The sequence below is a fragment of the Podarcis tiliguerta genome (assembly GCF_965153285.1).
Source record: "Podarcis tiliguerta genome assembly, chromosome: 10".
In the NCBI taxonomy this organism is placed as follows: domain Eukaryota; kingdom Metazoa; phylum Chordata; class Lepidosauria; order Squamata; family Lacertidae; genus Podarcis; species Podarcis tiliguerta.
In genome coordinates this window covers 26,431,099-26,444,937 of record NC_139543.1, presented here as the reverse complement: position 1 = coordinate 26,444,937, position 13,839 = coordinate 26,431,099, and the positions used below count along the sequence as shown (strand labels likewise).

General features: G+C 42.2%; 1 protein-coding gene across 3 annotated transcripts in view; it reads left to right on the top strand.

Annotated features, from left to right (window-relative positions):
- Nucleotides 1–13,839, top strand: part of NELL2 (neural EGFL like 2) — a 120,597-nt gene that overhangs the window by 46,504 nt on the left and 60,254 nt on the right. For all 3 annotated transcript variants that reach the window (XM_083399593.1, XM_083399591.1, XM_083399592.1), the window contains 3 exons: nucleotides 2,098–2,189; nucleotides 3,747–3,849; nucleotides 8,999–9,127. In XM_083399593.1, the coding sequence (XP_083255719.1) occupies nucleotides 2,098–2,189; nucleotides 3,747–3,849; nucleotides 8,999–9,127 (324 nt within the window). The remainder of the gene's footprint in view (nucleotides 1–2,097; nucleotides 2,190–3,746; nucleotides 3,850–8,998; nucleotides 9,128–13,839) is intronic.

Here is a 13,839-nt window from a genome sequence, read left to right as displayed (position 1 = left end):
GCTGTTTAAATACTCAACAATGGGAATAAGGAAATGGAAATGCAGTACAGTATTTAATACAGTATTTAACTATCAGGTTGTTTTTGAAGGGCATGGTAGTGCAATCTGGGCATTTCAGCATATATTCACTTTACAAACTATTCCTAATAAGGTTGCAATGATTTGATAATTAATTTGGCTAGAATCATTAGTCAGAAACACTTTGATTCGCTAAAACGTTCCTCACTGATTAGTGCCATGGTTTTATGCGATCTGAACATAGATTTATCACTGAAAAATATCAACAATGGGTTGGATCCAGACTTGTTATGCAATCCCAAATATGTATACTCAGAAATAAGCTTCACTGAGTTCAGCAGGACCTATTCTTGGGAAACTGTGTATGGTATGTAGAACAACATGCTATGCTCAGTTAAGATAGATCCACAGCTGAAAATAGTGTATCTGGTGGCCCTCAAAAAACATAGCTGGTCATTTGGATCTTTCAGATAAAATAATTTTAGGTGAGGCATTTCAAGGACAGTAAACCAATTTGCTCTTGACTAAAATGACATTGCAAATGGGCTATCTCTCACTCAGTGGCTACATTTAAGAAAAGCCCACTGTCCTGTTATTTCTGTGATATTTCTGGAACAGACGTTAAGATGAATGAAGATAAAACAGCCCAATAGGGAGTTATCAGTGACAGAATAAACACATTCTCATTCCTAGGAGGAATGCCGACAGGCATAAATGAAATCTTCACTGGACATTGCACTTACATACTTCAGTTCAAGATGACCTGCCTTTCACCCTTATTTCCAAGGTCAAAATACACATCAAAATCCTGTTGGCAATGGAAACTGATACATACAGGCTTGTGAAATTTGCAGTTAAGAGACAGTATATATACTATTTTTTTCTGTAAAAGGATATAGCTACTACAAGTCGTGAATGCTGAATAGAGCATTCCACATCTTGCTTTGGTGGAAAGCAAAGTGAATTGGAAATGGAACTTAGTGTAATCCATCACCTGGCATAGATGCATAGCTGTCAACGTTTCCCTTTTTAAAAGGGAAATTCCCTTATTCTGAATAGGATTCCTCGCAAGTAAAGGGAAAAGCTGACAGCTATGCATAGATGGTTCCAGTAATGGCACACTGAACAGGAGAGGGATGTTGCTTATACTGTACTAGATTTCTCCATGCACAAATTATCTGAACAGACCTTCTAAGCATATGGATGCATGTGAACACATAGACAGTCCCCCAAAAGAAATATGCAACCACAGACAATCACATGTCATCACAGACAATCACATATTATGTTGGCATACATGTTGTAGAAAATACAAGAATGCTATACTTCCCTGCTCCTTTCCATCTATACTGGGAGTCTTCTCTGTTACTTACCTTGGATTTATAAGATTTTTTTATTTTAACGAAACCCCAAAGTGCTTAAAACTTCAACAACAACATTACCACTATTTAATTTCTTTTTCAAGAAAAGACTGAAATTCTCAAAGGTCTTGGGATTTGGCTTTATTATTAGTATGTACTAAATTTGTATACTGTCCTTCACCTGAAGATTCCAGGGCAGTTCACAACTGAAAAATACAAAATGAGAACTCATAATACACAATAAAATGAAAACAAGAAGCAGGCCAATAACCCCTCTCCCACAAACACATTTTAAAAAGCCATAAAATCAGCCGAGCGCCTGGTTGAAGGAAATCGTTTTCACCTGGTGCCTAAAGATATGTAAAGAAGGCGCAAGGTGAGCCTCCCTTGGGAGAGCAGTCCCCAAACAGGGAGCCACCACCGACAAGGTCTTGCCACCAAGACTTCTTGTGGAGGAGGCGCATGAAGACAGATAGGAAGTCCAGCTCTAAAGCATCCCATTCATGCTCTGACCTTGAACCCAGTTATCCCACAACCAGACAATTTTCTATCTAATTTACAGTGCCTATGTTTCTAAGTGGCCATTACATTATGTCTAAGCTTACATGATCTCGCATGCTCTGCCAGTGTCTTAAATATGAAATATACTCGGGGTATTTAATGTAAAACTTGTGTACCTAAATTAAACCAAAGTTTTGTACTGTTTTCAATTCTGCAGCGATATGTGTGTTTGAAGGCAAAACATACTTTGAAGGTGAAAGAGAAACCGTACGTTCAAACTCAGGGGATTGCATTCTGTTTGAATGCAAGGTAAGATCACTGTTAGCTTATTCTCTTCCTTGTAATGTGCCCTTACCCATAGTTAAACCTGGCAAAAAATATGGTAGCAGTGGCTTTCTAGGTTTGCTGTGTTTTGCTAGTTTTTATACCAAACTTAACTGAATATATAAATATTTTAAAATGGGGTTCTATGTAAGTTTAAGTCCCTTAGTAGTATGCTTGTTTTGCAAGACAAATGTTTTGGAAAAGTGGGGTGTTATTGAACAAGAGAATGCATAAGCAGGTTGCTGGTAACGTCGCTGCACAACAGTCAAACAGTTTTTGCCAATGCAGCTGTTGCATAAGATTCCTTTGTTGAACATTATTATTAAAACTCATCTGACACAACAGGTTAGCCCATACCAAGGGTTGGCAAAGTTTTTGTGGCTTGGGCCAGTTCACGGTTCCGCAGATGCTTTGGTGAGCTGGAGTGTGCCTGTATGCATGCATGCATGCGCAAAGATATTTCCTGCGCTCCTTCCGGTGCGGAGGAGGCATGCGCAGCTTCCCATGGGCTGCAGGAAGCTCCTGCAGCCCATGGGAAGCTGGCCAGAGTTGCAGGAGGTGCTCCCTGCTCTGCTCTGTGCCGGTTTAGCGCAGCACATGGGAGCCGACCCAGCAGGCAGCGGGCGTCCATGGGCCGGATAAACGACCCCCCCATGGGCTGCTTGTGGCCCATGGGCCTTAGGTTGCCAACCCCTGGCCCATACATTAGCCGACAGAGGATGTTAGATGTGGTCCTGTTTTGTTTTGATTTCTGTTATCTGAGGAGAAAATTGAGAGCAAGTTTGAAGCCTGCACCTTCCACTTTGCCATTTCCCTCATCATTGGTAGAAATGAACAGAATAACCAGGAAGTTCTCACATTTGGGACATGATCCTTATATATAAAATTCTCTTCTTTATAATTATAACTAAGTAACTAATAAGCTCTGCACCCTAGCCACATTGTGTACAATATTTCACTAACTTTGTAATATTGTTTCATCATATTTATTGAAAGGTTGAGTAATGTGGGATTTTGTTAGTGCTTTTGCTTTTGCTTTAAAGCTGAATTTTATACAAAGTTTCTTCCTCCAAACAATACTTTCCTGACATATGGCTATTGACTTTTGTAGAGAGAGAGAAAAAAAGAATATTGATAAAACTGAGATCAGCTTATTTAAGCTTCTGGATTGTTGTGAGAAAGGAACTCTGAAAGAAAAATGAGTTTAGAGTTTCTTCTATCTGTAGCAACCTGCTAGTAATCCATATCAATGAAAGCATCTGTCCTTTAAAAAAAAACTTTTTGAAAACATTTTAGGAAAATTACAGCAATTTGGGGTAGAAGGGAAACTATTCTTAGTATTTTAATTAAACATTTTGATTCATTGCTTCTCTATGGTTTTGTGCCTATGGATGTTGTTATGAAGTTGGATGATGACAAAAAAACCTGGCTGTTGAGTAACTTACACTTTCCAGCTGCATTTTTATTACATGCTTTAAATCTGCATATGCACTTAATTTGGTGTTTTTTTAAAAGTACATAATGATCTCTCCCCCCCCATAGGACTACAAAATGCAACGTATAGTGAAGTCAGATTGTCCCGCCTTGAACTGTCCCGAATCTCAGCAAATCTCCCTATCTAACAGCTGTTGTAAAGTTTGTAAAGGTAAGGCAAATGAAATAATTTACTCTTGCAACCATGCGGGGAAATGAACAGCTGAGATACAAAGATTGAGTGAACTGGGGCACATTTATATACTTATTCATTTAACCCAAAACCGATCTCCACGTGGAAATCAAGGTGTGGGATCTAATTAATAGAATGTGGGTGAGCCAACCTGTGAATCGTTCCTCTACTTTCTCTCTCAAGCAACACCCTCTCAAGTGAGTAAGAAGGCCTTCCTGATCCATCCCATCTTTGGGGCCCCAGCAACTCCAGGCAGATGTTACTTGTTGGTACCGAAGGTGCTGCCTAACCATGCCAGTGTGTCCCACAGCCCTGAAGGCAAGTCTTAGGACTATGCCACTTACCCTTAAAGATGCCTGAGGTTGCTCGCCAAACCTAAACTGTGTCATAACTACCTGCACCTACCTTATAAAGGTAAAGGGACCCCTGGATGGCTCTGGGGTTGCAGCGCTCATCTCGCTTTATTGGCATGACTAAGCCACTTCTGGTGAACCAGAGCAGTGCACGGAAACGCTGTTTACCTTCCCGCTGGAGTGGTACCTATTTATCTACTTGCACTTCATGCTTTCGAACTGCTAGGTTGGCAGGAGCAGGGACCGAGCAATGGGAGCTCACCCCATCGTAGTGATTCAAACCACCGACCTTCTGATCGGCAAGCCCTAGGCTCTGTGGTTTAACCCACAGCACCACCCGCGTCCCTACCTTATAATGTGGTCACTTAACCTCTTTAAAGACTATCTCTCCTCTAAGTTCCAGGCTACCACATCAGTACAGAGCAGGCAAAACAAGCTGCCCAGCAAGGCCAATCCACTCACGAGCAAAAAATCCACCCTCAGTGCCCCCAAAACAACCAAAGACTGTCTGTAGGGTGGGAGGATAGGTAACCAACAGAATGAAGAGCATGCCAGGAGAATGAGGTGGGCTTAAATAGCCCCCCACCCACTCCCAGTTGTCAGTGTTGCATGCCTCTGCATATGGAAGTCACTTCTCAGGCCTCTACAGTTCCTGAGCAGCTGCAGCATTTGCTTGCAGCCACAACTGCTTCGAGCATGGTGACCGCGGGAATGCTGAAAAATGAAAAACTTCTCATGCACCTGATGCATGCGAGCAAACATTTATGCCACAATACATCTATGAATCTTCAAGGTGCAGTTCTGTTTTGCTGCTGCCTCAATATACTAACATAGGTACCCTTTTGAAAAAATCCCTTTGAAAAGTATCAGCCAGTGACTGTCTGAGGATGGAAGGGAATCTGTCAGCAGAATGGGGAAGAAAGCAATTTGTGGCATCCCCCCCCCCACTCCTGCAGCACTTTCCAAACCCCTGTGTGTGTGGGAAAGTCCCCCAATCTACTGGGGCAGATTTAGAGGGGGGTCTCCAGGAGTGAGGTGGGATTGCTGAAAATGGCATCCTTCCATGTTCCAGCTGCTAGAAGCAGGACTGTTGCAGTTACCTAAATAGTAGGGAACATATGGATCGCTTCCATGCTGTTCCTGCTGGGCTGTGATCGTGGCTGATTGTGTGTACTTCATAATAGCTGTAGTTGCTTTATCAGTTAACATGGTTTGGTTTGCTGATAGAACACCAAATTCCCACTTTAATGTTGTTCACTACGGAGAGTTAAAGGAATACGAAGGATTATAGTCTCACATTTATCACATGGCACTTTGAACAGATGGTGTGTGCCCTGATTTGCAATGCAGGGTAAAAGATAAAGGTATTCTCTGGGGTTTTCTTGTCTGCTGTTCTCATCCAGGGCGATATTGGTTCCTTCAAAGCTGTGAACAGTTGCATCTCTCTCTCTCTCTCTCTCTCACGCACACACACACACTCTTCTGGTTTTTCTAATAGATAAACCATTGCAAATATGAAACAAGTTCCCAGTCTCCTGGGTTTCACAATATACTTGTGTTTCTAAAAAGAAAGCCACATTCGGTTCCTGGGTTATCCAGGCACCAAGTATGTAATTAGTGAAATCAGACATAAAAAATTAAATGAAAGAATATGACAGAAACTGGATAGGATCCTGGCTATCCTATCTATTGAAATAAACTCAAAAGGACGTTTTCATGGATGGATTTAAATTATTTAAATGGCTCTGAGGGATATGTTCATTACGATATTTCTTGATTATTCATGGAGACCACACAGGCTTGAGAAGTGTAATTGACAGGTTTCATGCTTGTTATCAGAACATCCCCATGTCTGTCTGTGTGTGGGGCAGCTTGAATTTGCCTGTCAGGAGCTGCCTACAGATCTTATCTCTGAAAGCCTAAATTAGTATATAATTAATCTCCTGTACTTGCTCTCTCATAGTGCCGCATAGCCACAAGGAGCATATTGATCAATAATGAAAATGTAACCGCCATCTCCTGTGATGCTCAGGTTCTGACACAAACTGATAGAAGCCGGGAAAAGTCTAGCCTAAGGCTAATACTTTGTCCTTAACTAGGGCTCCTTTGTGAGGGAAGACAGAACAGGACAAAGGCTGCCATAGGACCAAATACTGCTATTCATAAGCAAATAGAAAAGCCATAAATGCTGAGGGTGACATACAGATTGGGAACAAAGAATGGCTCTTAGTAGACATTCTTGCTTCAGAATTAACTACTAATTAGCTGGCTGCCCCTGCTGAGGAGCACAGGAGGTGGCTAGGCAGACAACATACAGCTTACGAGTTATTTTATTGTCCCACAATGGCAGCTGACAATTTTTGTGCTTGTGAATCACTTGCACTGCTTGTGAATCACTTGCACTGACCATGGCTGTCACATCCTGCTAAGTGTTGAGGACCATTTTACTGAACATTTGAACACAATGAGAAATCCAGGAATGTAAGTGGTGGGAGGAGAGAGAATCCACCACTTAGAAGGATGTTACAGGTGACATCATATGCATACTGCCCATAAGTTACACCCCCTCATAAATGTTTTCTGCATTTGCCCTTAGTGACATGCCCATGAATTCCCTCGGAGATTTATGGCGGGATAAGGCTTAAAACTGGTGCCCTGCACTTCAAAACACTAAAATAAACATTTCTCTTCAGCGTTGGCCATTGTCAAGAGGTGGTAACTGTTAATTAAAGACAGATAGTTGAATTCAGCTATGGTATTTAACTAGATTATATACCGGACACGGGTGGTGCTGTAGTCTAAACCACTGAGCCTCTTGGGCTTGCTGATCAGAAGGTCAATGGTTTGAATCCGCATGACGGAGTGAGCTCCCATTGCTCTGTCCCAGCTCCTGCCAACCTAACAGTTCGAAAGCATGCCAGTGCAAGTAGATAAATAGGTACTGCTGCAACAGGAAGGTAAATAGAGTTTCTATGCACTCTGGTTTCTGTCAGAATGTTCTGTTGCACCAGAAGTGGCTTAGTCATGCTGGCCACATGACCTGGAAAGTTGTCTGTGGACAAACACTGGCTCCCTTGGCCTGAAAGTGAGATGAGCGCCACAACCCCATAGTTGCCTTTGACTGGACCTAACTGTCCAGGGGTCCTTTACCTTTTTTACCTATTAGATTATAATGATGATAGCACTGATCTGGGTCAGTTGAACATAATTTTCCCTCTTGATCTTTAGAAGCCTTGGTTTAGTTCCCACAGTGGCAACCACCAGTTCAAGTGTTTTGATAATCATAATCAAGTTAGCCTTTGCCAACCTGTGTAGTTTTGGACCATTATTATTATTATTTATTAAATTTGTATATACCTGCAGGTCTCAGTGCTCTGTTAGCTGGGTCGAATGGGAGTTGTGGTCCAGAAAACCTGGAGGGCACCATGTTGGCAAACACTGCTCCTAAGTACTTGAAAATGATAGAGGTTGTAAACTATAATGGTTGTTGAGGAAGAAACTACTCACTGGTCCTGCTGATGAGGTGCTAGGCTCTAAGTATCAAAAGCAAAATTCATATAGCAGCTGGTGGGGCATTGTTGCTCACTTGGCTTGTCAGTGTCAAGTGTTGCTGTCAGGTACCAAGAGGGAAAGTGAGAGGAGCTGGAGGCAGTGGGGAGTTTGGTATGGTGCAGAATGGTTCAGCTGCTGCATCTGCACCACACCAAGCTCCCTGCTGCCTCTCTTCCGCTCTCAGTACCCAGCAGCAGTGAATGCCATTAGAAAGCCAAGTGAGTAAAACTGCCCTGCCAGCCACTACCGAATATATGTTTGACAAGTTTTTTTAAAAAAAATCCACTCCACTTCCTAGTGGGGAGGAGTTGTGGTGGACCACGTGGCCACCCACTCCCCACCGGGGGTGGGGGACTTTGTCCCCCATTGCCTGGGGATCCCAGCACGCCAGCCAATCCGCTAGTCGGGGGAGGCATGGCCGGGACAGTTTAAACCAAGGAGTGAGCCAGAGGACTTCCTCTTTGGCTCGCTTCCTCAATCACCCGCCCTTCCTCCCTATTTCGCAGGTTAGGCACTGGCCTTGCTATGGACCTCAGTTGCTTGCCTTGGTTGTCCAAGGGGCCTGGTAGGAATTTTTCCACTTGGCAAATTGGCACTGGCCATTTGGTTTTCACCTACCTCGTAGCAATCGTCACAACTTTGTTAGGATTGGGGTTAGGCATTGTTTGACCTTGTTTGGGGGAGGGGAGGTGTGGCCATCACCTGCCCCTCCATGCTTAAGGGTATTCCGTTAAAGGAATCCGGGGGTTCTGATCTTGTCTGAAGCCCAGTTGGGGGCTAGGGCCTTGACACGACCCCGATGGGAACACCAGGGGGAGCTTGAGTTGGTTCGCACCGACAGGGCTCCCCCTACCGGTGGTTTACCCTTACCGGACTTCCTGCACATGGGCAGGAGTCAGATATGGTTGGGTCCATTCAATGCCTAAGCCAATACCGCTCACATTCTATAATTCAATAAAGTTGTGCCCAAAATTTGCCCAGTAACATAAACCTAATATCTGTGTCCTTGTGTGAGTTATTTCCAATGAGGGGGTGTTTGTGGGGTTTCAACATGCAAATACAGAAATGGCCATGTGGCCCAAGAAAGACAATGAATGGATATACGTAAGCTTCAATCCTAGAAGGTTAAAATTAGTTGGAATTGTGCTGCTGAATTCAGAAGGAGCTGAATAGCCTACTTCAGTTGTTTAGCGTTTCTAAGCATCATTTTTACTTACTTTTAGGCCACGACTTTTGCGCTGAAGGACACAAGTGCTTGGAGAATTCTTTTTGCAGGAACCTTGAAGACAGGGCTGTCTGTAGCTGCCGGGATGGATTCCGAGCTCTCCGAGAGGACAATGCATACTGTGAAGGTAATTCTTTGTAAATAAATCTGTTTCAGGTATAATAATTAGTGTGGATTACTGCAAAAAGTATGTATTAATTCACAACTTGTCAAAGTGATGGGCTCATTAAATTCAGGGGACTTAATTTAAAGCATATTAATCAGCTGAAGTAATTATCTCTCCAATTAAGGTTCTCCCTTTCCTAAAAAAAAAAATAATCTGATCTGTGTCAAAGTAATATGTTAATACAACTGAATTCTTGATTTGGAAATTAATATATTACTATAGTATATACTTTTCCCCATTCAGATCTCACTCAGATAAGCTAAAATTTGAATATTGTGTCATTTTAATATAACTCCTGAGTTGTTACACCTCTTAATTAATCCCTAGGTATATTTATGTTACCTTAAAGGTTGTATAAAGTAAGCAACAGGAGATAGATTTAAATATCTTGTGGTAAGCATCATTTTAATAATGAATATCCCATCTAAAGGGATGCGGGTGGCGCTGTGGGTAAAAGCCTCAGCCCCTAGGGCTTGCCGATCGAAAGGTTGGCGGTTCGAATCCCCGCGGCGGGGTGCGCTCCCGTTGTTCAGTCCCAGGGCCTGCCAACCTAGCAGTTCGAAAGCATCCCTGGGTGCAAGTAGATAAATAGGGACCGCTTACTAGCGGGAAGGTAAACGGCGTTTCCGTGTGCGGCTCTGGCTCGCCAGAGCAGCGATGTCACGCTGGCCACGTGACCCGGAAGTGTCTCCGGACAGCGCTGGCCCCCGGCCTCTTGAGTGAGATGGGCGCACAACCCTAGAGTCTGTCAAGACTGGCCCGTACGGGCAGGGGTACCTTTACCTTTACTTTTTATCCCATCTAAAAGATGTAGCATTGTTCCCATAAGGGGCGAAAAGATAGTGGTTCTCATTGGCCAACTACAGGCTGATGTGCTGGAAAGCACATTTTTGTTTTTAAAGTTTCTTCAAAGTTCCAGGCCAGTTTGTGATCAAGGCCAGATGACACACATTCTAAGGCATTCCAGTTATTGCCTGATGCCTTTTGATGGAATGAGTTCAGCTGTGAGTCAGCAAGTATTGAATATGGAGGATGTGTAGGTGCTTGTACGAACCACCTCTCATATACTTGGCTATCATATGGAGAAACCTTATTGCTATGTTTGGCCACCTGAATACTCTGAAACAGAAAAATGCCAAGGCATTGCAATTATGAGAGATATCTATTATCTTCCTTTCCACCACCATTTCCTCCTGGCAGGGCATGCTGAAGTAGAACAGCATGTAACTAAATATTTCCTTCTCCATTAATTACAAGTCTGTAAGCAATTACTTTGTCAGGTGAAGCTGGAAAATAATTGCATTTGAAAAGCTTTATTTGCAAGATCTGTATTAAAATGTAGCTAAGCATGAACAAAATAATTGGTTTTACTTTTCAGGACAAATAAAATAATTATTGGCTTTTAACGTTGCAATCGGGACGCGGGTGGCACTGTGGGTTAAACGACAGAGCCTAGGACTTGCTGATCAGAAGGTCGGTGGTTCGAATCCCCGTGACGGGGTGAGCTCCCGTTGCTCAGTCCCTGCTCCTGCCAACCTAGCAGTTCGAAAGCAAGTCAAAGTGCAAGTAGATAAATAGGTACCTCTCCGGCAGGAAGGTAAATGGCATTTCTGTGTGCTGCTCTGGTTCGCCAGAAGCGGCTTAGTCATACTGGCCACATGACCCAGAAGCTGTATGCTGGCTCCCTCGGCCGATAAAGCGAGATGAGCGCTGCAACCCTAGAGTCAGTCACGATTGGACCTAATGGTCAGGGGTCCCTTTACCTTTACTTTTTATTGTTGCAATCCTGGAATTGGTTAGGTTTTTTTTAAGGCGGTTGTAGAAAACGTTTGCCCCTCCTCCATGCTGTTGAACATCCTTAATCTATGGATGTTGGCACTATGCTTGTTGGCACTGATGGAAACTGCTGTTCTGCAACATCTGGATTGCCAAAGGGTTCCTCAAACCCAGAGGTTGTAGTCACTGTCAAAGTGCTTTCTGCACTATAAAGCTGAAGTTCACTTCTGAGTAGAGATACATAGGGCTGCACTGCGTGTGGTCTATATTATGCAGTTAGAATTGTTTGTGGCTGTTGAGATTGTTAATAATAATAGAAGGAATGTGCTTGATGCCAGCCATGAAGGCAAACGGTAAACCTATTTTTCCACTAATGAAGCATTTTCTAAAGATGCAGTGTTTGAGAGATGAGAGGTAAATCAAACATGCCAATGAAAACACTGGCAAGACTTGTATCACCTGTAGAGTTGATAATTTATTCATGGTTTTGAAATGCTTGTTGGCGTTTTTAAAGGGATTGCATCACGAAATCTCCAAAAATCAGCACATGATCCCAAGGATATTTGCATAGGAGCATGTCTTATTTATTTATTTAAGTTGGAATTTCTCCCAGTAAATCTGGATGATTTGAAGTTGGTATAATAAGTGATATTTACTGCCTTAACTTTCATTAGCTCTAGTTTCTGAATAGAATGGACAAATTGGGCAATTTTGGTTTCCCCCAGTTTGTTATCTTTTCAGTGTATATTTTCATATTGCTTTCTTTTCAGTATTTTCTGTTCATTATTTTAATGTACATTTCTGCTAATACACATTTCAATATGCGATCTTACATATTATATGCATTACATATTAAACACATTTTTGCAAGCAATTTCTCCTAATAGTGTGCATTTTTCTATGTTATTTTCACTAATTACCCATTTTTGTGGAAACTTTCCCCTGACCTATGTACTTTTGTACAATTTCTTTGGCTGGGGTATTTCGTTTCAAAAATTGGAGAGCTGTGAATGTCAGAGGATAGCTATGTTTCTGTTCAATTAAATATAAATTGAACAAAATTTCTACTGCATCCCTACTTCTGATTACCTTGTTGAGAGCTCCCTGTTATTAAATGCCCACTTCTGTTTTTCTTGCTGTTAGCTGTCATATCTTCTAAGGCAACATCTGTATTTACCTGCCTCCTTGGCTAATTAGGTGCTGTGAATAAATTTGCCCCTTCCATTTTTTAACAGCTACTTGTAATCTGGCACAATCTCTTGCTTTCTCATACTACAGATCATAAGAAGGTGAATCGAACTCCCATTACGTACAGTGCCATCAAGCAATTGTTAATTTGTACAAAGGGGGAAAAAACATTTTCAGAACTGTTGCTATAGTAGCTTGTTTTAGATATTCACAATGTTATGTCTTAATTAAAAATAAAATAGATAGAAACTCCACTGCATGGGAATTGAGCCATTAATTTCAATAGGCATCAGGTGCGCCAACTCTAGGGGGCCGAAGTGTCACCCCGGAAGGCAATCTCTATGCTGTTTGAAACCCCATTTGTTCTATGTAGTACAGTATGTCTTGACAAATTTGTCCTTTATAATGGGAGGCAGTGTGATTGTTTTACTGATGTCTTTCTAAAGGTTTATGGTGATTCTGAGTACATATTTCTGACAGAATAAACATCATTTTCAGTTGACTGCTGTGCAGAGTTATCTTTTAAAATTTAATGAGGACATTCAACCGGTGGTAAATTTCTGCCCATATCTTCCAAAATTAGGTCAAGTTTTATTTACTAGCTGAAATAAATAGATGGCTGGATTTTATTTTATTTTAAAGGCTGGGTGGGAAATTGTACTACTTGACAAAAAGCAGTTCTAAGGAGTTCACACTCAATATTAGTTTGTGATTCCTGATTGATTTAAAGATTCCTGCATCATGATCCGTTTGGTGATGCCAGGGGTTCTAATAGATGCTTGCATAGTCTGAAAGCTGGCGCACAATTTGCTACAGCAGAGTTCAGTTTCCAAAATCCCAGCCCTGTGTTCCTATGCTACACCTAGTTGAGAGGAGAGCAGTCTCCTGGGACATAGACACAGTTCAAAATAACCGTGGCTGTCTCACTGAGCATGTATTTCTTCAAAGCTTGGCATTTTGGAAAGGTCAGCTGCTGAAGATATGAAGAAATAAGTAGCAAGATATGTATCAGTTTACAGTGGTACCTCTAGTTACGTACTTAATTTGTTCCGGAGGTCCGTTCTTAACCTGAAACTGTTCTTAACCTGAAGCACCACTTTAGCTAATGGGGCCTCCTGCTGCCGCTGCGCCGCCGCTGCACAATTTCTGTTCTCATCCTGAAGCAAAGTTCTTAACCTGAGGTAATATTTCTCGGTTAGCGAAGTCTGTAACCTGAAGCGTATGTAACCTGAAGCGTATGTAACCTGAGGTACCACTGTATGTTTATATTGAGGTATCTTCAAGTGATCAGAGACAGTCTCAGAGAACAATAACCATTAGTGCCCTGTGTGTTGCAGCCACTAGAACAGAAAGGATACTTGATATCATGTGAATAGATGAAATCACTCAGAAAGCAGGTTTTCTTCTGCTGCTTTGTACTTTTGCTGGTCCTGCTACACACCCTCTTTGAATGCCTTTATCTAGCCAGTATGTGTCCTTGAACTGTGATAATGCATCTATCTTGCTTGCCAAGATGGAGTATGGAGGTGTCTGTGTGTGTTTGTAGATATCAGGGACAAAGGACAGGAGCAGATCAGTAATAACTCACATGACATCACAACTCTTTATTCAAAGAAGCAAAGAGCTCAAGAGGTCAGGCCTAGTGGGCACAACAACTCTTCCTGATAGGTCTTGCCCCAATGAGGCAGTTGTGAGGACTGAAGGTCCCT